Genomic DNA, 25,404 nt, shown 5'->3' with positions numbered 1-25,404 from the left:
TCTCCGTGTATTGCGGCCGTTTCTCGCGCAGTGCTCGGCTCAATCGCATCAATTGAAGTCGATACCGATCCCCAGTGATGATTTCGCTTGATTTTAACAGTTCATAATAAATAACACCAACTTGGTCCCACCAAATGCAAAGGATAACCTTCGCAGCGTGAATATTCGGCCGAGCCGACGACGTACAAGCATGTCCAGGCAGTCCCCATGACTTTCCTTTCTTTGGCTTGTTGTAATGTATCCATTTTTATCGCCCGTCACTATGCGATGAAGGAAATCCTTCCTTTTTTGCCGCTGGAGGCGAAAAAACGACGTTCAACATCACATGGTTTTAACTCACAAGGAACCCAAATCCACTGTTTCTGAATTATTCCCAAAGCATGCCATCGCTTGGAAATGAATAGGCGGGTAACTCCTATTACTAAAGCAAGCTCTTCTTGCTTTTGACACGGATCCTCATTGAGCAATGTCTCCAATTCAGCGTCTTCGAAGGTTTTTGGTCTTCCATCACGCGGACGGTCGTCAACATTAAAATCACCGTCTTTGAGACGACGGAACCAATCTCGGCACGTTGTTTCACTTAAAACAGCATCTCCATAAACTTTTTGTAGCTCTCGATGCGCTTTAGCCGCCGTTTTTTTTTTTGAATGAAAGAGGAAAATCAACACTTCCCGCAAATGACGATTATTCGGCACAAAATCAGACATTTTCACAGAACCAAAAGTATATGATACCAATACTAATGTGCCGAAGTAGTTTGTTTGCCATACTATTCCATGAAATGAGTGAAAAGATATTTTCCATGATATTTTAGAAGTTCAAATCAAATGAAAAAAGTGAAAAATTCTTATTATTTTGACTCCGTAGATAACATTTTGGAACATTTTCGTGCAGATATTTTAAGCCTGTATATTCTGATGATATTTTACAAAAAAAAAAGTTTTAAAAACTAATATTATTTATCAACGATTCTTTGCGCGGATTTTCAAGCCGATCCAGCCCTCGTTAATATTAATATCATATTTTTTGAAATATTTTGGCGGAGATGTAAATTATACAATTTTTTAGACCCGTTGAAAAACAGCAACTTTTGTGGCACCCTAGTATATATGTATCTTTTTTTTCTAATTTGTATACATATATACCTATTTTAATTTATGGCAACAATTTCAACTGTAGCGTTAATTGTATCTACGTACATAAATTTATGAGTTATTCCTCTTCCCTGGCTGGCTTGATGGCATTTTGTTTAGAATTCTTAGACATGATTGATTAAAACCGGTTTAAAATTGACTTAAACAGCTGAAATGTTTTGGTGCATTTTAAAGAATTATCAAAATAACATGGACACTAGTATAGGGTGCACCAACGGCTGGTTTCTTATAAAAAATGCATAAAAAATATCCTTCAATATTTTTCAATGATTTTCGCTATATTAGAAGGAGTAAACCTTTCCACTGATTGGGAAATATATTGTTAGTGAAGTGATTGCTCCGCTCAGAGGCTCATCCTCTCGTCCGCTTTCAAACTCATGTTGAGGGTTTCTGACTCTATCTCCTATATTCGTTTTAATAGTTTGGATGGATAGTTTCTGGATAAGTCTAACCTAACCTCACATCTACACCTTCTATATATTCTGTTAAAAGAGCTCCCTTAAACCAGAATTGTGAGCTGGAGACCGCGAATTTCACTGTCTCAACATCTGCTAGTTTAAAAATAAACTATTAAGACAGCACGGTGCCCACATTTAAAAAGACGGGGCAAAGTGGAAACCGAAATTTGACTGATGGTAAGACACGTTGAATAGAAGAGGTGTGTGCAGTAAGCTTCTTAACCCCTTGACGTTCGGGGGTTTTTTTTCACAAAACTGGAACCAAAAACAACAGATTTTTTTATTCGAAAAGTTTATATTTAAGTTTATATATGTCGAACTGAAATTTCCAGCAGGAGTTTGAAAAAAATTAATTATTTTTAATGATTGTTTATCACTCCAAAATCGGCAGCAAATTATTCTCTCCCTATGAAGGCATTAGTTGCTTGACAATCACGTGCGCGATAGTATTTGCTAACATAGCCGTCGAGATAAAAATGCGTCTCACTCCAAACCTTTCTTCAACAAAAGCGCAGTTTGAGAAGTCACTTTGAAAGGAAATTTTCAATATTTTTAAGGGGGTATTCTAGTGTAGAGGCATGAATTTGATTTTTTTTTTCGGGTGCTATAAATAAAAATAAATATTTTTGCAATCCATTTTTTAATAGGATATTTTATAATGTTTTAAAAATACATAAAAAAAATAAAAATCTCAAAAAACGAAAAACTCAAAAAATTATAAGTTGTTGAAGTGGGGGGTTAACAAAAAATGGCGCGCCACACCTACCACGACTGTAAGCGTTCTAATAAACTGAAACAAAAAAATATAAAAGATTATTAATCTTGATGAATTCTGCTGTCGTACTTACTACAAAAAAGTCGAAAAAAAAAAATTGTTTGGCCTTTTGTTACTTTTCGGAATTTTTTAAAAATACTAAAAAATGTGTATTTTGTTTGTAATAGTAAGTACGATAGATATATATATTGAGAAGGCTGACACCAAATTTCAAGTAAATCGGTTAAGTAGAACCTGAGAAATCAAGGTAAACATTTTGAAATATATAGTTTCGAGAAAAACGCGTTCAAAGTTTTGGGTGCAATTACGCCCTGTGGCGTTCCAGCTGAGCCAGTTTAGAAGTCGTGCCACTAAAATAGCTATATCGCAGGAAATAATTCAAATTTTAGCAAATCCTTTTAAGGTACTTGACCACCTTGGAAAGCTAAAAAGTACAACATATTCAATAATTTTTTTTTCATGTTCTGTATAATATATTAAAATAAATTTTTTTTTTAATTTTTATTTAGAGCTTATATAATACAAAAAAAAATTGATTTATTAAAATTTCTTTTTTTAACATATATCCAGGAGGCGCCAAAGTCGAGGCCTGAAGAAAATCATGTCTTGCGGCGGACAGTTAATCTTAGAAATGGTAATTCTAAAACAAAAGAGAGAAACAAAATTTTCAAAAGGAAGGTTCCTTGCGTGAGAATTTACCACAAACTGACAAAAAAGAAAAATAATAAAAAAATGGCGGATGTTTGAAAAAAAGTTAAGAAAACACCCCTGTTTTTCACAATGTTATGCTTAAAAAGCAATACTTTATTAACTTTTTTTTTGCAAAATGTGGTAAATTGGCATACAAAACATCTTAACAAATAAAACAAGACCAAAATCATTAAAATCGGCTAAGCAGTTTCGGAGATAAAGTGTCCGCCATTCGAAAAAAAGTAATTTCTGGAAAAACGCGTTTAAAGTTAAAACTTGCTATTTTCTTTCCGCTGAGTCAGCAAGTAATGAGTGCAGGATGCGCCTGCACATTTTCACTGATTTCACTTTGTTAGAATTCGAATTAAAAAAAACAGTTTCAGGTGATGATTTTTAAAAGTATAAGGATTGAAAAAATGTAAAAAAAAAAAAATTTAATTTTTTGAAACTTATAAGGTGGTCAAGTACCTTAAGGGTAGAATATCACAAAAAAAAAACGATTTTTTCGAATTTCTACACTAGAATACCCCCTTTTTCAAGCCTAAAGTGGGTCACTTCGTACCTCAGAATATTAATATACTAATACTAATATTTTTTAAGAGCAAGGTATAAAAATGTTAAATATTAACTACCTTTGAAATTGCTAGGCAAACATGGTCACGGCTAAATCTATATCTGTCCAAGAATATTATAAAATTGAGTAGACTTCAAATTAGGACCTTAGTAGGGGCCCTCACAGGTCATTGTCTCATAGGAAACCATGCAAGGAGATTAGGCGTTTACACGCATGATTTCTGTCGTAGGTGCAGAAATGAGCAGGAGTTGGAAACAATTCAACACCTTTTTCGCACATGCCCATCTCTAGCCAGAAGCAGGAACCGATATTTAAGATTATACTTCTTATTGAATATAGATAATCTATACACTTTAGGTATCAACAACCTTTTACGCTTTGTCAAAAGCTCAGGATGGTTCAATACGGAAAGGGAAATGTAGCCCAGCCCCTGTGGCTCACAACGGACCCATTTCGTGTTCTAGGTAGCATCGCTGTCTCTACTTGCGATACGGCTGCCAAGCCTAACTTAACCTAACTTATTTAGTTAAAATCTAGAAAATATCAAAATTTCCTTACAAAAATGTCATTATTTCGAAGGCTTCTAGCTGAATTCGTTCAAGTAGGAATGGCGAATCAATGGTATTGATAGAATAGTTCTTCTTTTATTTGGAGATTTTTAGTTAATTAACAGCCACTTAAACTAACACTTAGCATTAAAGGAAAGTATCGGATCTTGAAAACGTAGTAACCGAAGAGCAAACGCATGACGCAAACGTTTTTATTTCCGTCATAATACGTTATGCATATGAATAAATTTTGATTTAAAAATAAACCAGCCGTTGGCCCACCCTTTTAAGCCCATTAAATATGATTTTTGATTAACAAAAGAAAAAACTTATTCGAAGCGTAATAAACTTAAACTTTACATCACGCATTACATTTTTCTTGCGTCAGTACATAACATTTATGAGCTCATTTACAATACAATTACGTGCTTGGTTTATTTAGGCTTGTCACATAAATTCCAATACTCGTTTGAATTACAAGAATTCCTCATTTTTATGAGATCAATAACTAAAAATAGTGCGTTGAAATTATGACGACATTTATGTTTTCGTTCTAGCCCAATTTTTTAGCATTTAACATTTTCACTCTTATTTAGTTTCTTTAGTTTTTTACTATGCTTATAAACATGCAATTTTTTCAATCTTAGTATTACTATTTGCCAAAACCAATTTGAACATTTAAAAAGTTTTAGAAAATCCCTGATTTTCAGTACTGAGACTCATCAAAAAATTGTCTACTTAAAGTGGCAGAATCTACGTCTGGATAGAGCAGGACAGTGGCACAGTATGTGCGAGATCGTCTCTTCTTCTTCCTCTTGTTAAACATCCAAGCGATTTTTGAAGGACTTTAAGCTTATAGTTTATTATACTACAATTGAATGGACTATAAAGCTGCATTCTCAGAAGTTTTCTAAAGTTGAACATTAATTCATAATAATAAATTAAATTTGTTAAATTTTTGCGAATTTGAATTTTTGTGCAAAATTTCGAGCATTGAATTACATAATTTTTGTTGTAAAATACACTAACTAAGCACAGTCTATATGGGAAACTTCGACCTCCCACAGGATTGCCAAAATATTGGCGTGATGTAATCGTTTTTCTGTACAAACAAAGACGGCGATCTGATGACTGACATTCAGAACGTTTTTGAATAATGTAGGGAATACTTCTCGAACTTGCTAAATAGTAGGATTTGCGCATGTCACATATAATATAATGTGAAGATCACAGTACCCCAATTGTTCACGACCACGGCGAGGTGAGAATAGCAATAAAGCGCCTAAGGAACAACAAAGCCGAGAGGACCGACAGACTACCGGCAGAGCTATTTAAACAATGCGCCAAGGAGCATGTAAGGTTCATGCATCAACTGCTCCCATTTATGCCAATTACAGCGGTATTAGTCTTCTAAATATCGCGTATAAGTTTCTAACGAGCGTATTACGTAAAATGCTGAAGCCCACCATCAAGCACCGATTGGACCTTACTGTGGCTTGAATTGAGGCTTTAGAGCTTGAAAATTCGCAATTTACCGGACATTCACAACATGCCAAGTCTTGGGAAACACCTCTGAAAGCAGAATCGACACACCCATCTATTCGTCGACTTCAAAGCTGCATTCGACAGTACGGAAAGGAGTTCCCTGTATGCCGCGATGCCCGAATTGGGAATCCCCGCAAAACTAATACGGCTATGCAAGATGGAGTTGCTCAATACCAGCAGCGCCATCAGAATTGGGAAGGATCTTTCTGAGCCGTTTAATACCAAATGTGGTTTCAGGCAGAATGACTCTGTGTCATGTGATTTCTTTAACCTAATGATATTGACATCATCGGCCTTAAAAACCGCGCTGTTAGTTCTGCCTTTTCCAAAGTGGATAAAGAAGCAAAGCGAATGGGTCTGGTGGTGAACGAGGACAAAAAGAAGTATAGGCTTTTCCAAACAGAGGTGCTATTTTGATATTCAAAGAAAAATGTTATTTTTTAATATAAATGATCGGATGTTTATTTTATTGTGAAGAGGAAGGTATTTCGTTAATAGTGGAAAATATATTAACATCAGGCAAATTACCACCACGACCACGCTTACAGGACAATATCCTTTTCATGAAATTTTCCTAACCGAATTGCAAAGTGGCTGTCCTATGTCCTCGATAGCCTCACGAATTCCATCTTTGACGTCTTGAATCGACCCTGGGAGTACACCTTCTCTTTCACGTGGCCCCAAAGAAAAAAGTCACAAGGTGTTAATTCACAAGATCTCGGTGGCCAATTGTGATCACCTCTTCGAGAGATAACACGGTTCGGAAACTTTTCCCGTAAAATATCAATGGTTTCGTTGCTTGTAGTGCCATCTTGTTGAAAATAAACGTTGTCCAGATCAATACCATCCAATTCCAGCCATAAAAAATCGTTAATCATCTCTCGATAGCGCAATCTATTCAATCCCTATACCTCCTGTCATCAAACAAGCAGTCGGCGCTTTCGCGTATCGGCACTCACGTCCCTATTGACAGTTATGATTTGGAGGTTATAAAAGACTTCGTTTATTTAGGAACCAGCATTAACACCGATAACAATGTCAGCCTGGAAATCCAACGTAGAATCTCTCTTGGCAACAAATGCTACTTTAGACCAAGAAGGCAACTGAGTAGTAAAGTCCTCTCTCGATGAACAAAACAAACACTCTACAAAGCTCTCATCATGCCCGTCCTAACGTATGGCGCAGCTTGGACGATGATAACACCCGATGAGGCGTCCCTTAGAGTGTTTGAAAGAAAGATGCTGCGGAAGATTTTCGGGCCTTTCAACATTGGAGACGGCAAGTGTCGTAGGCGATGGAACAATGAGCTGTGAGAGTTTTGCGGCGGTATAGGTATAGTGCAGCGAATAAAGATCCGACGGCTTCGTTGGTTAGGTCAAAGCGTCCGTATAAATACAAACGCTCCGGCTCTGAAAGTGTTCGAAGCTTTACCAGCTGATGGTAGCAGAGGAAGAGAAAGGCCTCCTCTACTAGAAGATGCTTTATATGAAATATTTATTTTTAATGACTGATGAATCAAATGAATCAAATCAAACGAGTATATGAGGCCTACACACATATGTACATACATATATTTCATTTCATGCACGCTCGATTCAATCATTAGTTCGGAATTAAGTAGTTCATATAATATTTGTATACAATATGTGATGTACATATGTATGTATGTAAGTATGTAAGTATAGACGCCATCACACTTGTTTCGCCAGCTTAACTACTATAGAAGTAGCAAACGCACGTACTCAAACAAATATGCTTCAAAATCTCCACACGAATTGGTAAATGTCAACACGTTTTCTTATGTGTGTATATGTGCTCGTATTTCGTTAGTTTATGTTTATTTTTGCACGTAGGTGTAACGAGAATGTGCGCTCACGCACCTGCAAAAAAGCCATTATTATGATGGTATCATCAAATGGAATCATCGTTGTGGCCTATCATCAACCGCCGCAAGATTGTCAACGTCTTTCCACTTGTATTTGCATGCGCTTTGTTGTTTTTCCTTTTTTCTTCTTATGTTTCCATATGCTGATCTACAAATTTATTCACATATTTATTTCGGTGTTTACCTCTTTGTTTATTTGATTTTCAAATTTTGTATCTGCTTCTTTTTTCGCATATTTTTTGTTTACATGTCTGTTTGCCTCCAATATCCACCTATTTTATATTCTGCTTCATACAAACCACACGCGATGAGCTTCTTGTGTTCTGTGTTCAGGTTGATACTTCTACTTAGGTAGTTGCGAGACACTTACTTTACTTTACTGTGTGCCCGTACATGTCTCACTTAACTTATTCAGTTTGCTTATTTACGAGTCTTTGTTGTTGTTGCCTATTTTCACTTCACTTCCAATTCACTTGGCAATGCTAACACGTGGTATTTTTTTTATTTTTAACCGATTATTCTGTGCGCCTACCAGCTTTGAATTGCTTTTCAGTTCATTATTCACAGCTGCTCAGATGTACGAATGTATTTGTACAGTGATGAACAAAAGTCTATATACATCCCCCCATTTTCGTTTTTTTTTTTTTTTTTTGAAAGCCCAAACAATTTATTGACAAATGAGTTGATACAGTTTTATGTGAAACATTTTTCTAATCAGAATGAACTGGAAAATTCTATGCTTTAAGATAAAATAACAAAGTTAAAGGGAAGAATGCAAAAACAGCGTTGATAAAAGTCTTCATACACAGAACGAAGTGCCTAGCTTTGTACAGTGGTATGCTGTGTTGCGATAACGGTAAAGTACCGTTTGTTTTTTCTTTTCTTTTATTATGTTTGCTGCTTTTCAAAGATTGAGTTCAGTTGTAATTTTGCCACTTAAGCATCAAAAGTGGTTCCACGAAAAGGAATATCAGTTGACGTAGGAAATGCGGAGGTACAGCATAGAAAAGAAAGAAAGTCATATGTAGAATTTTAAATTTTGAGATGACCAGTTGTACATGCCATACTATTCCAGAAGCAGGCCGTTGACAGATAAACCAATATGGATACTCGCAAAATCACTAAACAAACGTGGCCAATTTTAACAAATCCAGAACTGAGGAGTTGTTCAGAAAGCCATAAGCAGACATTTTCATAAATACATCAACAATAACCGGCCACTGGCCTTTGGGAGACCATGCCAGGACAATGGGGTGGCTGCACAACGATAGAGGCAGAAGCTGCAATCAAGAAGAATCTAAAACAGTCTTTCACTATCTGTGTGAGTGCCCAAGTCTGGGTGCTCTACGACATAGAATACTGGGAATGCATACTCCCAACTGCACATTGGGCTTTGTTTTTAGAGGAAGGTGCTGAAGTACTGGCTTCGATGAGCACAAGATTGGCTATAGTAGCAAAAACTTTATCGTCTGAATCCATTTTAATATTAAAAAAAAAGCTTGAAATATAAAAACAATTTTTAAACTCAAATTGACGTTTTCTAAAATTCAATTGACTTATTATAAAATACATTTTACGCTTTCTAAAATCCAACTGGCGTTTTTTAAAATTCAATTGACTTATTCTGAAATGCATTTTACGATTTCTAAAATCCAGCTGACATTTTCTAAAATTCTATTGACTTATTTTATTGGATTGTTCGGAAAGTAATTTTGTGTATTTTTTGTGGTGAAAATGAAAGACGATCTGAAACCCAGGCCTCTCAAGTGGTCATAAATAGTTGAATTCGATAATTTTAACCTCTCACCGATCCCACGTGTTGTTATTCGCCGATTTGCATCAACTTATGCCTTTATCGCGTCTTTATCAGCTTCAACTGGCCTTCCAGAACGTGGTGCATCTTCGACATCAAAATTGCCGGATCGAATTTTGCAAACCAGTTCTGGCACTGGCGTATTGTCAACACATCGGTTAATTTATTTCTGGCTTCAACAGAATTTTTACCTTTTCTATAGTAAAAACGTAAAATATGACGAAAATGCTGCTTATTCCTCTCCATATTTAAAAGGGCACCGACCAAAAACTACTGCGTAAAATTAATTGAACTAATTCACACACAAGCCTTGCTATATCAGCTGTCAAAACATATAAAGACAATGCGATTTAAGTGTGAAGTTAGCTGTGAAAAACTACAATTAAATCCTCTGTCGGGCAAAAACGAAATTACTTTCCGAACAACCAATAAAAAGCAAGTTACGCTTTCTAAAATCAAACTAACGTTTTCTAAAATTCAATTGACTTATTCCGCACTGCAATTTACACTTTCTAACATCCAATCGACCCTTTATAAAATTCTACTGGAAGTGGTACAAAAAACTGACGTTTTTGTTTTGCTAATCAGCGACACGAATTTTTTATTAACTTTTTTAATAATCAAAATCAATATTTGTTTTTAAGCACAAACGTTCACATTATTGATATTAAAGCCAAAAAAAAAAAAAACAAATTTTTGGCTCTTAAATAAAATGTATGGTTATGTTGTGTGCAGCCTCATTGTAATATCCCCCATTGAAGCGTGGTGGTATGTCGTATCCTCCGGCCCTTACTTGGGGAGGATACATCGAGGTAGCGAGGGAATTTTATAAAACCTAATCAGAAATTGAGCATTTATTGAATTTTAATGCATCTTAAAGTTTTACGCCTTTCAAAGCAAATTGAAATTTTCAATCAGTTATAAGGTGGCGCATAATTAATCACCTTATCGTGAATCTTATTTAACACTTGACAACGACAACGAGCAGGCTCCAGTATACAAAGAGACAAGCAATGGAGTGCGTAAAGGTCCAAATAAATAAAGATTTCCATCACTTAATAAATTTTTTTTTTTTAGTAATATTTTTTTAATAACTTTTTTTGTTTAGTTTGTTTTTTAATAACTTTTTTTTGTTAAGTAAAAAAGTTATTAAAAAAATATTGTGAAAATGGGCTGATGACCACTTATTTAAAAACAAAAGTAAAGATTTCCATCACTTAACACCTTTTTTGGTTTAGTAATAATTTTTTAATAACTTTTTTTGTTAGTAAGTTCTTGTTTAGTAAAACAGTTATTAAAATAATATTACTGGAATTTCACCTGAAACTCTTTGGGTTATGTGAAAATGGGCTGATGACCACTTATTTAAATTTCTCATGCCGCCTATTGCAAGGAGAACTTCTATAAAAGAATTCTGTTACACTGCTTTACATTCTTGCATTTGCTTCTTGCTTCACCCTGTTCACAACATAATCTCCCTATGTTTCATGGCAACAATTTAATAAAGTCTGCTTACGATCTGTGTTAAATGGCGATAGAATGGAGACAAAATCTGTTGCGTACGCTGATATGTTTGGGCATTTCAGAAATAGAGTGCATGGGTATTATTACATCAATCCCTGGTCGGCTACTCTATTTTTCATCTTTTTATATTTCCTATTTTCCCGAGTTCTCACTCTCTCTCTCTCTTCCTCTATCTTCCATTGACCGTCGTTGGCCTGCAAAAGAGCACTTTTCGAACAGCAACTTGCTTCCTATTCCATACACACTTTGGCGCCAGAAAAATACTAAGCCGAAGCGAAGTAGGCCAACTGTTGTAAGATATGCCTGTAAATGCAAATGAGTAGTGGTCCGATTGCTTCACCTACGTAGGTATGAACCAAACCTAGATTATGTGGGCTATTAAACTGCCATTGCACTCACTCACTTCTGGGTGTGTTGGTTTTATTTGTGAGGTATTTTTGCTTGAATTTGCGCACAAAATTTTAATTTTCATTGAAATTCGAGTAGGCGTATACTTTATTTTTTCCTTTCTTTTCATATTTATCATTGTGCTTACTTTCACTTTATTTCTAACAAAAAAGTGCAATTTTGCAATTACTTTGCTGCTGCAAATACAGTGAATGGTATTTATGGCTTCAATGAGAAATAGTATTAGGAAAATTAAGTTGTATCCAAAATTAAGAATCACATCTGTATGTATGTAACATTAAAAATATGTAATAGGCAGCTTGCTTCTACAGAACAAAACAAATATTTTTTTTGGTCTTCATGACGTTTTCTGAAGTCCAGTTTGACACAAGTGGAGCAAAAGTGAGTTTCAAATGATGGTCAACAAAGAACTTTAGTAAAGTGAGGATTGCCTTTTGTATTTTCATTTAAGTTTGGTATTTTTTAGCATAAACTTACATATAACGTTTTCACTTACGAGCTTAATTTATTCATTTTTCAACAAGTTGGAAAAATTCATCTCGCCCAAAAGATAGAATTAAGATAGAACATTTTCGTGCGATGATTTATTACGATTTTCAACGTGGATTATTGAGCCAGAAGTGCATTGCTCACACTTACTTCGTCTCTCCTCATTGAAGTCTCGCATTTAACCCCTGTGAAACACTATTACAAGTAGTTATAATGTAGCCGTCGATTCATGCAGGATGCATTTCGTGAAGGACGTTCAAATACGATTGTTGTGCCAGAACAATCGATGCATCCCAAAGCAAATATACCCTCGGTCAAAAAAGGGCCAGGAATTGTTCAATAAAACGCAAAATAGGCTTCATTCGAAGCAATACCCATATGCCAACGCTTAATCCAGTCACCAAAGCACCTTTTAAACACGTTTCAAAATATCTTTTTTAGCTCCTTCAGCGAATTATCCTTAATGACCTCAATCGGCCTCCGCGGAGATGTAATTTAAGTTCTGGGAAAGGAAAAACGTCCCAGGGGATAAATCCGGTGAATACGATAGTTGTTCGATTATATTTGCCGAGTTTTTGGTTAAAAAGGTGTTCTCAATATGAGTCTTGTGAGACGGTGTGTTATCATGGTGCAAGATCCATGAGTTTTCTTTCCACAAATTGGGCCGATTCACATTCTCTCTCAAATAATATTCTTTACTTACCGAAGAACCATTTGGAACGAATTCCGAGATTCCGAGTGCACAGTACCATGAAAATCAATGAAAACGAGTAGCATGACTTTCACTTTTGACCGAATTTGACCGACTTTGACGTGATTTTTTGGGTTTCGGCTCTTGTGGATAGCGCCATTCAGATGCCTGCATGTCAAACTCATATACCCACATCTCATCACTTGTTATGATGCGCTGGATAAACGTTGGGTCCGAATTCACTTGCCCAAACATGTCTTCAGTCACATTCTTCCGATGAATTTTTTGAAAGAAATTCAACTCTCTTGGAACGAGTCGAGCAGTCACGCGTGGCATGCCCAATTGATGGTGTAAACTGTTGCTAAGGTCACGAACTACCTCCCTCAAACTTAAATAAGGGTTTTCCAGCCTAATTTCCTTGACTTTGTCGACGTTTGAAGTTTTCATTCGTTGAAGACGTTGATGGGCGACCAGAATGGGGGCAAATCTTCCATGACTTCTCGGCCCTCTTCAAAAGCCTTATACCACTCGTAGATCCGTGTTTTTGATAAAGCACACTCGCCATAGGCTTTCTGCAACACCAGCATTTTCAATGATTCGGCACACGAAATCCCATTCAAAACACAAAATTTAAGACCAATTCTTTGTTCGATATTTTTATCCAAAGTGAAAATCGCAGAGCACACCTGCGGTGGACTGATATAATTAAGTGCCAAAAACAAGCCAATTGACCGATCATCCTCAAACTCTGCGGCACTATAGAGGACAGTTGTACTAAAATTCCAACAAAAAAAATGTATACATATGGGTAACGCGCGCTTTTTAAATGAACAATTCTGGATATTTTTTCGATACGTATTTATGTTTGGAAAAAAATAAATCGTTGATTTTTGCGTAAAATTCTAAACTTTATTTAAGATGTTTCTGATTATCCGATTTGGGTCAAATATGCAACGGATTTGTTGTATAATTTTCTGCCATTTTTAATGGTAGCTTCGTAATGCCTCCCTCAAAGAACTCATGGTCCTAACTGGCGAAAAACTTTAGTAATCGAAGCTCACAATCTTCTCTTGATACCAATTTCTTATCCATCAGAAAGTTTTCCAATAGAGGGAAAGGTGGTAATCGCTTGGTGCCAGGTCCGGATTATGTGGTGGATGCAGTAAAACTTCCCAACCAAGCTCTCGGAATTTTTGGCGAGTCCCTACAGACGTGTGTGGCCTTGCGTTATTCTGATAGAACTCAACACTTCTTCGGTTGGCCGATTTCTAGTGGCTGTTTCTGGTCAATTGCTAACTTCAAATGGTCCAGTTGTTGACAGTAGAGATCTGAATTTAGTGTTTGGCCATACGGAAGTAACTCATAATAAATGATTCCTTTCAAGCCCCATCAAATACGTAGTAGAAGCTTTCTGGCTGTTAGTCCTGGTTTGTGCTGCTTCATCACGCTTTGACCACGATTGTTTTCGCACAATATTGCCGTATGTGACCCATTTCTCATCCCCAGTCACCATCCGCTTAAGAAATGGTTCGATTTCATTCCGCTTGGTAAAGGCTTCGCAGATGGAAATTCGATCCAACATGTTTTTGGTTATAATCGAGACATGATCGTGTACTTTTTGAATCCAGCTTTGCGCAAAGGATTTAAAACTTGTTTGTGGTAGATCTTTAGCTCCTGGGCGATGCTACTAAGCAGTTCAACTTCGATTATTTATGTAATTTTATCGTCGTTTTCTTTAACATCAAAAATGTCTGAACAGAACCGAGGAAACCAAATTTGCACGTAATTAGCTGTTATGATGCTCACACTCACCAACATAAACTTACGCCCGTAGGCCCGTAGAATGAGAGCCCCAAGGAAATGAATTCTCACCACCGTTCATCGTGTCAGCTGATACGCGCGTACGTTTACGTTGGTGAGTGTGAGCACCAATACAGTATTGGCACCGTAAACACCATTCACAACTTCAGCGATCTGGCTTGCATTTTCCCTCTTGTCAAAGAAAAACTGTGAAATGTACCGAGTTTTCGCTTTGTTGACTTCTACTGTTAACACCCTGTAACTCACAACTGAATGGAACAAACAAAAACCAGCAATAGAACTTTTTTAGTGCGAACTGTCAACGAGCATAAACTTTAAAATTTTTGATTTATACGAGATGAATTTGAGTCTCCATCTTATTTTAAAATCATGTAAAAAATACCGTTTAAAAAGTGCTAAGTTTAATTGCAATTGAAAAGTGGTAGTTATCAGTTAAATCGTCGGAAATAATTTTGCACAATTTAATCACCTCTTAAAGAGCGCTTTTATTTAATAGAAAAGAAAAGCTTATCCTACTGCCATCTACACCAAACCCCCGACCAAAGGTGTCAGTGACGGCAAATTAACATAAAAACTTTGAATGATTAAATCGATTACGCTTCGAATTGATAACTGTTTATAAAGCCAAGTTTGTATGCTTTGCGCGAACGTTTTACGCTTCAAATTGATTACCAATAACTGTGTGGGATTTTCTATAGTCAAAATAACGGTCTTTTACTTTCTCATCTGTCACGAAAGTAATGCTAAACGAATTTTGTGCATGTGTACATGTGTGTGTGTGTGTGCGGTATAGCAAAACAAAGATGTATATTTACACACAAAATCATTTGTTTACAAAATACGTGTAGGTACATTGCTTTGACATGCCATTTGGGTACGTGAGCGCAACGCATCAACAAAAAAGGCGAGTAATCAGCAAATGACTTGACAGTTTGTTTGCCGCATTGTCACTTTAGATTGGCAGTGCGAACGAGCTTTTTGTAGCACTTAACCCGCAATATTTCACAGATCGTATATACGTGTGTGTGCGTGTATGTATGTGTATGTAAGTTTCAAAACATATTCGTGTAATCCATAAATATAGAAGTCAAAAGCCGTTTGTAATTATAGCTAATGACTTTTGCTAACGGCGTTGGAGGTCGTCGTCGCTGAGGTGAGTGAAAGTCGTTTAGTTGATTTTCATATTAATCAAGAATTTTTTTCTCCGCATCCCTCCAAATATTTATTCACATTTAATTGCATACATACATACATACATACACATGTATGTGTCCACCTTGGCTTACATGTGTATGTATGTATGTATGTATTAATAATAAATAGTTTGCCTTTCAATGCGCCAATTATTTCAGTGAATTCAAATTTAAAATCAAAGTCGAACTCCATCGGAAAAATGCGCCAGGGACAATCAATAAAGCCAAGGTGAACTTAGAACCGAAAATTAATAGCCTAAATTAGCCTTTGAATAAAAATACTTTCACCATAAATAATAAATTTGTTGTTTTTGTGTATATGCAAAATATTCTTATACCGTAAAACGGTTACTAATTTGCGCTCTTTGTCTTCTTATTTTCTTCTCTTGCAGATAAATTTACGTTTAATACTCGTTAGTGGCAAAACAAAAGAATTCCTATTTAATCCATCAGATTCTGCTGGTGATATCGCACAAACAGTATTCGATAATTGGCCTGAAGGTGAGTAAAAATACGGGCGTTGTTGTTTTTTGTGGGTTTTTCAACGCTGATTACAAGCGCATTTACGTTTAGCTTTTTACTACATTATTTATAAGCTTTATCAAGATTTTGAGTGCAAACAAGTGGCAAAGTACAGAGAGTCGTTTTTTTAAATAAAAATTTAAATGCTATTGTTTAAGAATTTCAGTTACTTTTTGTACAAAATATGATCAATAATAAAATATTGGGAGTAAGTTTTCAGCATTTGCGGGAAGTCTTGCTTCATTATTACTTTTTAAACAAAAGTGCAGCTGAAACATGTCGTATATTAATTAATTTTTTTAGCCCTATTAAGTAGGCGTCGGTCATCGAAACTTTTTTTTTTCCATCCAAACTTTTTTCATCAAAACTTAGTGTACGTATTACTCCCCACCTCATTTTGAGCCATTGAGATTGTTCTATTTCAGACTTCCGAACGTATGCTTTTTATGGAAGAAAATTAAATTTTAACATAATCAAGTGCAAGTTTTAAGCAGCTCAAAATTCTCGTTGACTTTTGATTCTTTTCCATATAACGAACCGGACAATAAATACGAGTTTCTTAGAATAAACATAAATATTATATAAATTCGACTGGAAAATGTTCACCAGAGCATATAAAACCAAAAGCGATCTAATACAAACATACGAGGTGAAGTCCAAAATAAGTAACACTGGCGTCATAAAAATGTTTTTGATGGCGCCATCTTTTTAATAAGTTAGTGCATTGGAAGTTACATCTCTAGCTGACTTCCAGAGAAAGCTTGGTGACATTCGATTCAGTCGAAGCGAAGTTATTGCGTCTAAAGTGTCAGTGTGGCTCAGAGATGGTTGTGAGGACAATGAACAAAATCAGTTATCACCGAAAACTCCATCAAAATTGTGCGTAAATTTATCAAAAATGAACCGAAATCATCGTTGAAATTCATGGAATCGGAGTTGAATATCTCTAAAGCATCGATTTATCGCATTTTAACTGAACATTTGGGCTACGAACACATTTCATTCCGCACAAGTTAACTGAGGACCAAAAATTGCTCCGAATTCAACATTCCAAAGACCTCATTAAAGAGGCGAGAAAAGGCGACAATTTCCTTTACAACATTGTAACCGGTGATGAAACTTGGTGTTTCCAACATGAACCTGAAACTAAACCTCAAAGTGCCGAATGAAAGGCCCAAGACGAGCCACCACCCAAAAAACCGCGTTTCAGTCGATGCTCATTTGTTTTTACGATTCCAAGGGAATGGTCCTTCCAACAAAGTTAAATATCTAGGAGTAATCTTGGATAAGAAGCTGACTTGGGAGACACACGTTTCACTGAAGGTGAATCGTGCATTGAAGATTTTTCAGCAATGCCGTCGAGCCTGTGGTCCTATGGATATACACAGCACTTATCAGACCAATAATCACTTACGCTTCTGTGGTCTGGTGACGACGGAGCATGGTTAAGTCCACAATCCGGGCACTATACAGGCTGCAAAGAAGTGTATGTTTATTCCAAACAGAAGTTTTTGCCATCCTAAAAGTAGCCGAATGGATAATCGAGAGGAGATGGAGCAGGAAACAGATTGAGGTCTTCATGGACAGTCAGGCTGCATTGGAGAACGCGAAGCAAACCTCAAAGATTGTTCAAGAATGTAAGAAGAAGCTTAACTCTGCCGCAAGACAGAACAGGCTTGTACTTATATAGGCTCCAGGACACTCCGGTGTTCAAGGAAACGAAATTGCCGACGAATTGGCCAACCGTGGATCAGCGGTGCCAAGGAATCAAGAATTGGATCAGCGATTTTGTAGGGAATCTACATAAAGAGCGATGGTCCGGTCTGGAACGCTGCAGAACTGCAAAGTGTTTTGTGACAAGTCCGAACATAAAACTGTCAAACTTTCTACTAAAACTTAGAAGGAAAGATATTCGGTTGATTATCGGTATCATTACAGGACACAACCCATGGGGTCAGCATATGACCACCATTGGAATCATCGAGGACCCGGTATGCCTGTCCTGCTTGGAGGAGGCGGATAGCACAGAGTACTTTCTCTGTGAGTGTCCGGCCTTTGCTAGAGCAAGGCTACGAGAATTGGGTTCCGATGTCATGAGAATGAGTAATATTCGTTCTCTAAAACTGGAGGATATTTACAAATTTGCCAAAGAATCTGGAAAATTCTCACAGAACTAACTATCTCTATCTCTGTCTCTATTCTTTCCTATCTCTTTCTCGGATACTTTTCTCCTTCCCTCCTTGTCTATATACCCCCTTTCCAGAGCTTTAAATGCAATGAGAGTTTTAGGAGCCACCAAATCTCCTGGTACTCCTTGGCTCGACCTTTTCAAATTCAAAATTCAAGGGAATTGTTCACAAGGAGTTCGTGCAAATGGGCCAAATCGTCAATGCAATTTTCTATATTGGCGTTTTGGAGCGTTTGTTGCGTCGCATTCGTCGAGTTCGCCATGAATACCGCGAAGGAGGAAGCTGGCGCTATTGCAATTGCATAATAATGCACCATCTCATCGATCCACTCTTGTGACCGAGTTTTTGACTAGAAATCGCATTTTAACCATCAATTACTTACAGTATTCGCCTGATATGACTCCCTGTGACTACTACCTATTCAGAAAATTGCATTTGGCCATGAAAAGAAAACATTTTACGTCCGTAGAGGTCATCCAAAAGGCTTGTGCCGATATCCTGAAAGACATTCCGGTCAATAACCTGAAACAATCCTTCGAAAAGCGTTTTGATCGCTCAAAACAGTGAGTCGAGGCCAAAGGGGACTATTTTGGATAAATAAACTCGGCGGCCGCCGTAGCCGAATGGGTTGGTGCGTGATTACCATTCGGAATTCACAGAGAGGTCGTTGGTTCGAATCTCGGTGAAAGCAAAATTATAAAAACATTTTTCTAATAGCGATCGCCCCTCGGCAGGCAATGGCAAACCTCCGAGTGTTTTGCTGCCATGAAAGAGCTCCTCATAAAAATATCTGCCGTTCGGAGTCGGCTTGAAACTGTAGGTCCCTCCATTTGTGGAACAACATCAACACGCACACCACAAATAGGAGGAGGAGCTCGGCCAAACACCTAACAGAAATGTACGCGCCAATTATTTATTTATTTTTTTTTTTTAAACTCGGAAGTTATCAGAACAAAGCTTCTGTCGTTTCTATTTTAGCTCAGTCTTGTTTATTTTGGACTTCTCCTTGTATGTGTTTGTATGACTAAAATTCCCTTTTAGGTTACAACAACTGTGATATTGTTGATATTTCTCAAAAGCGTGCTCTGAGACCTTACGAGTCCTTTGAATGAACACTTCTTTAAATTGATTTATGATAGCTACATTTACCCTTGTCTATGTGCATGTGTATGCGTCTACTTGGCGCGCCCTCACATTGACTTTCGAATTTCTATTAAAGTGTGCTTTTGTGTTAGGAATGAAAATAATACCCATTTTCCTCACCACCGCTCGCCAGCGCCACGCAATAACTCATTGAATCGGTCGGTGTCCGTGAAACAACAAAGACTCGCGTAATTATTTATAATCTTAACACAAATTAATTGTCGCACTTTGCTCTCGGACAGCTGTAGTGAGTGACTCGCATTATTTTTAGCTTGAAAATGATTGTCTGTCACAGGCTCCATCCTAGCCGCCATCTTCGGCTCAAGCAGGCATTACACGCTGCGGACCTGTTTAACGCAGAACACACAATTGATTGCTGTGGGACATGAACTAGGATGGCGGAAGCAGCAGCAGCAACAACAAAAAGGGATTTCAATCAGTTGCACACATGTATGTATGCATGTATGTAGGCATGTGTGTATGTAGAATAATAACGGCTAGGTCAAAGTGGAGCACAAATGCGTGAAATGCAATAAAGTGCGAATAGTCGTCAGTCGGTCATCTCCATTTGTCGAGTTGCAGCGTCGACGCAGGCGTGATAAAATGACGCCGGACAATGTTGTTGCATCAAATTCAATTAGCATGCAGAACATGAAGAAAGAAAATGTGCAACATTGCAGCAGTTGGCGCGCATGACATGAATTAATGAGGCTGTGATGAAATGTGGACAGTGGACAATGGACACTGCAGGGCTGTGTTGCACTTTAAGACTTTGCATGTATGTATGTATATATGTATGTATGTATGCATGTCGTATGTTCTCAGGCATGCATTGAAGATCCGATGATGGGTGGCAAGAAAATATCTAAACAAAGGAGTATGTAAGGAGGAGCTGATGAATTTTAAAGTAAGCTACAAATATCGCGAAATAATGCTGAACCCAGCAGTGTGTTTGGTCGGATGCAGCTTTCATGAGGAACCTTCTACTTCTTGAGGCTTACATATTTAAACACCCTTTCGACCATCAAAAACTCTCAACTTTTTGTGGCATCAAAAATGAGGTTTTTTGCCGTTTTCCTATGATACTTTCGTCTCTCGCAGTTCTTCTACGAAGAGATTCGCAAGAACAGATTTCGATTGCGAAAACCTTCACTTGGAATATGGTTGAGTTTTGGAGGATCTTATTTGAAATATTCCAGTATACCAAACATGAGATCCGATTTGTCGATAGATGGTAATATTGCTCACAGCGGAAGCTTGTAGGGTTTATTGTAATTTCATAGCTGATATGCGAGCATTAGATAGCGGAGTTATTGAGGATTTTTCCCATGTGACCTCAGATATCACTACTGTTCAAGGCTCCTCATGCTAGGTAATGAATGTATTGGACAATCGCCTAGGGCTCCACTAAATTGGAGGGAGACGAAAGTCGTCTCCTTCATACCTAAGGCAGGCAGGTCCTCACACACTAATCCTACAGGCTTCAGACCTTTCAGTCTCACGTCTTTCCTGCAGGAAAAGAGTATGCTTTGGTAGCTTTTGTGGGCATTAAAGGAGCCTTTAATAGCATTGTAAGTGTGCTGTAGAAGATTTTGGAGTCGAATCTAATATTGCTACTCTCATCGAGAATATACTTGTGAGAAGAAAGGTAACTAACTGCCAGATTAGGTAACACAATAATAATCGGGCAGCTATGCAGAGGTATTCCTCAGGGAGGTATTCCTCTCCCCTCTCCTCTGGATTTTGGCACTGAACTCCTTGTTGCTGACCCTAGAGAGTGAGGGCTGCCACGTTACATTTGGCAATCGCGGTTAAAGACAAGTACCACAACAAACTTATGGATATTCTGCGCTCTAACATGCGCACGCTTAGTAACTGGACAGAGAGTAAGGAACTCTGATTAAACCCCAAAACAACTGAATTAATTCTCTTTACAAGGAAACATAGACTGCACGCAAATTTTCATGGGTATGGAGACTCCTTTGAAAGAGAACTTTGGACTCATATTAGACAGGAAACTTACGTGGAAGCCTAATATTGAGGCAAGAGTAAAGAAGGCCAAAAAGGCTGTCTGAATCAAATGGGGACTAGCATCTCGTATTACACACAGGCTTTACACTTCGGTAGTTCGGCCCATTTTGCTAAATGGAATATGTACTTGTGTGGTGGCCATCAACTCAAAAAGTAAGTTATACGAAACCGCTGAACAAGGCCCAAAGAACTGCGTTTTTATGCATCACTGGCGCTTTGAGGACTACCCCCAATAAAGCGGTCGAGGTGCTTGTTAACTTGCCTGCTCTAAATCTGATAAGAAAACACGTGGCTGCCGCTTCAGTGCTCAGACTTGGCGCTATGGAAGACCCGGCGGTTCGGCCACGTTTCTATGCTACGTGGTTATAATCAAGAAAGCGACTACTATTTCCCTAAGCCCACCTTCGTCAAGCTCTTCAAGACTAACATCCCATCAAGAAGAGAGTGGCAAAGTCAAAACCGTGGAGAACAGAGGAAATAAATTTGTACACGGATGGATCCAAGCTAGAAAATGAAGTAGGCTATGGCATTTTTTCAAACGAATTAGGATGGGAATTATCTTTCAGGCTTCCGGACTACTGTAGGACAGACTTCCGTCTACCAGGCAGAAGTCTTCGCCATAAAGGTGGTAACTGTATGCCTTAACACACACGCCGTAACAAGAACTACAATAAATATGTTCTCGAACAACCAGGCTCCCATCAAATCAATGGAGGCAGTTATACTAAGATCAAAGGTTGCTCAGGAATGCCTGGCTGCTTTGCATGATATTCGCACCGTCTTCAAGGTCAGTCTTATATGGGTTGCGGGGCGTACAGATATTGAAGAAAATTGTAAGGCTAATAAGCTAGCCAGAAGGGCTACTAATCTTCCACTGCTTGAAAACAAAGGCAATATTGGAATTCCTATAACAATTTGCAAATTAAGGATAAAAAATAATATTCTTCAAGAGGCCAATAGATAATGTGGAGAGAAGAAAATACCTGTGCTACAAGCAGGCTAATTTGGCTGCCAATAGATAAAAAAAGGTCAGGAGAATTGCTCAACTTCTCAAAAGAGAACATCTCAAAGGTCGTGGCTTGTGTCACCAGTCATGGGTTGTTATGTAGGCCCTCTACTAAGCTAGGAATATTTTCGCATGAATACTGCAGAAGTTGTAGAGACGAGAAAGAGCAAAAAAAAAAAACACTAGAAGACTTCCTCTTTAGGTGTCCAGCTTTTGCAAGGAGTAGAACAAATTTGTTAGGAAAATACTATTTTGACTCTCTTACGGAACTATCCGGTATTGGGCAAAAACCTATCCTAACGCTTCCTAAGAGCGTCTAAATTGTTCCATGATGAATAGACACTGAAGTTCACGTGTTACACAGTGGTACCAAAACAGACCTACAAGGCCTAAGTGAGTTGGCTATTTTTAGCTGACTACCACAAAAACCTAACCTAACCTAGGCAATTGCCGAGCTTCCTCCCTTGCGAAGGAGGTCTGTAATGATGCCATGAGCATCAACCAGTAGGACAGGTACGCATAGCTTCTATGATAGCCACACAAACCAAACAGTGAATTTCATTTTGCCCAAATTAACGCCGGAGCCTACGTGCCTAGCCTTTGGCCTCTAGACCAGTGACCAGGCCTCTAGACACCTTAGTTACATATATAGAATATAATTTTTTATTTGACAACTGAGCGTTTTTAACAAATACGTCAATAAACTGAATGTAATTGCACTCGATTGAGTGGCAGCAAGATCAAGAGTTATGCTATAAATAGCTCATTCAACTATGTAATAAATAAAATAATTGCAAGCATAAAAGTCAATATATATACATACATATATGTGCATGTAAGTATATTTTTATTGTGTATGCATTTGTAATAGCAGCGTGCATCATTCACAAAATATGAACTTGGAGTCCCACCCCCCTGCATTTACATTGACTTGTGGCCAAGACCGTGAATTTTTGCCTCCATAAGTTGTAGAACTGTGTGTATGTATGCTTGTATGTATGTATGTGTGTATGTACTCGTGCAATATACTCGCATGTGCATGTATGTTTTTATGAGTACAACTTTTTCAGCTTCAATATTATTATTGACAATTTATTTATGATTTACTGTCACCAAAGTAACTCCATAAGCATTTATAGTAGGGGTTTTCACACAGAGTTCGTTAAGTTATTATTCGTTATGCCTACGTTAACTTCTGGCGTGTATTTTTGGTTGGTTGGTTAAAGTCGTGATTCTTCCAGAATCCAATAAGCGCTTCCGCACTATTTTGTTGTCACATCCTCGTTACCAACTTGTTTAACTGTTATTTCCAGCATGAATATATCCAGTCTGTGCGGTTTAAGAATCTTATTAGGTTGTTGACGTCTAAGGCAGACAGCTGTTCCAGACTCTCGAACAGCGGTTTACCCAGGGTTAACATTCTGTCCTTCCATAGGGCAGGGCATTCGCAAAGAAAATGGAAGATTGTTTCCTTTTTCTCCGGTTGTTTACAACTGTGACAGTATGTATTGTGAGGGATACCCATTTTGACGGCTTGTTCACCGGTAGACCAAAAGCCAGTTAGTCTCCAGGCATCCCGTCGCTTCATGCTTATCAATGTCGACGATTGCTTGAGGTTGTAGGTGGGCCATAATGTTCTGCTAATTTTGCATTTCGTCGAATACGTTCATAAATAAATGGGTGCAATAGTATACCGAAGTCAAAAACGTTGACGACTGTCCGGGGAAGCAGTTTTAAGGAAAAGTGGTGTTAGAGGACGACGTTTACGTGCAGAAGACCGGAGCACATCGAAAAAAGACTTGCGTGGATTAGCGCAAATTCAGAAGGGAATTAGGCAAACGTAATATTGTATTAACGAATATTCACAATATTTCTGTTCTGCAAATAGTTGCATACGTCAATCCTGGTGTACTGCTGATAATCGACAACTTCAATGAACTGTTAAGCATCCAATTAGGGTTCATGTTTGTCAATGCTTCTCTAAACAAGAATTTGGTCTTGTATGTACCGCCAATTTGAATGCAGTTTTGATGAATAAAATTTAGCAAAAAACATTACTAAAGGGTTTTCCAATAAGAGATGTTATTTTGATATTTAAAAAAAATGCTATTTTTTAATATAAATGATGGAATGTTTATTTCATTATATAGAGGCAAATGACCACCACGACCACGCTTACAGGACAATATTCTTTTTATGAAATTTTCCATAACCGAATTGCAAAGTGGCTGCCCTCTGTCCTCGATAGCCTCACGAATTCCATCTTTGAGGTCTTGAATCGACCCTTGGCTGTTGGCGTAGACCTTCTCTTTCACATGGCCCCAAAGAAAAAAGTCACAAGGTGTTAAATCACAAGATCTCGGTGGCAAATTGTGATCAGCTCTTCGAGAGATGAAACGGTCCGGAAACTTTTCCCGTAAAAACTCAATTGTGTGGCACGTAGCGCCGTCTTGTTGAAAATAAACGTTGTCCAGATCAATACAATCCAATTCCGGCCATAAAAAATCGTTAATTATCGCTCGATAGCGCAATCCATTCACCAATAACACCTGTTATTGTAAAACTCTTTACCATCAGCTGCGCAGATATTTGGAAGAACTAGCCAATCTTGAATTTTACAAGAAGAAAACGATCCCAAGCATCGAAGCCGAAGTTGTATAGAGTAGAAACAGCAAAAGGGGATTGAAATATTGGATTGGGCCTCACAGTCGCCTGATGCCAACCCTACTAAAAATGTTTCGGCAGTAGTTAAGCAAAAACTCAAATGGAAGCAGCTATAGATGGTCAAACAGTTATTAAGGCAAATTCAGCTGATTTGGAGCCGATTACCTGCACAATGTACGCAGAAATTAACACAAAGTATGACTCGAAGCAGCCGTCGACCTACAGTTTTAAGCTGACTCCGCACGCGAAATGGTTGTTTTTTTTTTGAGGAGCTTTTTCAT

The 25,404-nt window shown here is 37.7% G+C and overlaps 1 protein-coding gene across 1 annotated transcript in view; it reads left to right on the top strand.

Moving 5' to 3' along the window:
- The first annotated feature begins 12,461 nt into the window (after positions 1 to 12,461).
- The window catches only part of LOC128857430 (ubiquitin-like protein 3), a 39,260-nt gene continuing 26,317 nt past the window's right edge, over positions 12,462 to 25,404 (top strand). Inside the window, exons 1-2 of the mRNA XM_054093186.1 lie at positions 12,462 to 12,470; positions 15,961 to 16,069. Of these exons, the coding sequence (XP_053949161.1) occupies positions 12,462 to 12,470; positions 15,961 to 16,069 (118 nt within the window). The remainder of the gene's footprint in view (positions 12,471 to 15,960; positions 16,070 to 25,404) is intronic.

This window comes from Anastrepha ludens, chromosome 3 (assembly GCF_028408465.1).
Source record: "Anastrepha ludens isolate Willacy chromosome 3, idAnaLude1.1, whole genome shotgun sequence".
NCBI lineage: Eukaryota > Metazoa > Arthropoda > Insecta > Diptera > Tephritidae > Anastrepha > Anastrepha ludens.
The sequence above is the reverse complement of the archived record's forward strand: the minus strand, read 5'-3'. Positions and strand labels throughout refer to the sequence as shown.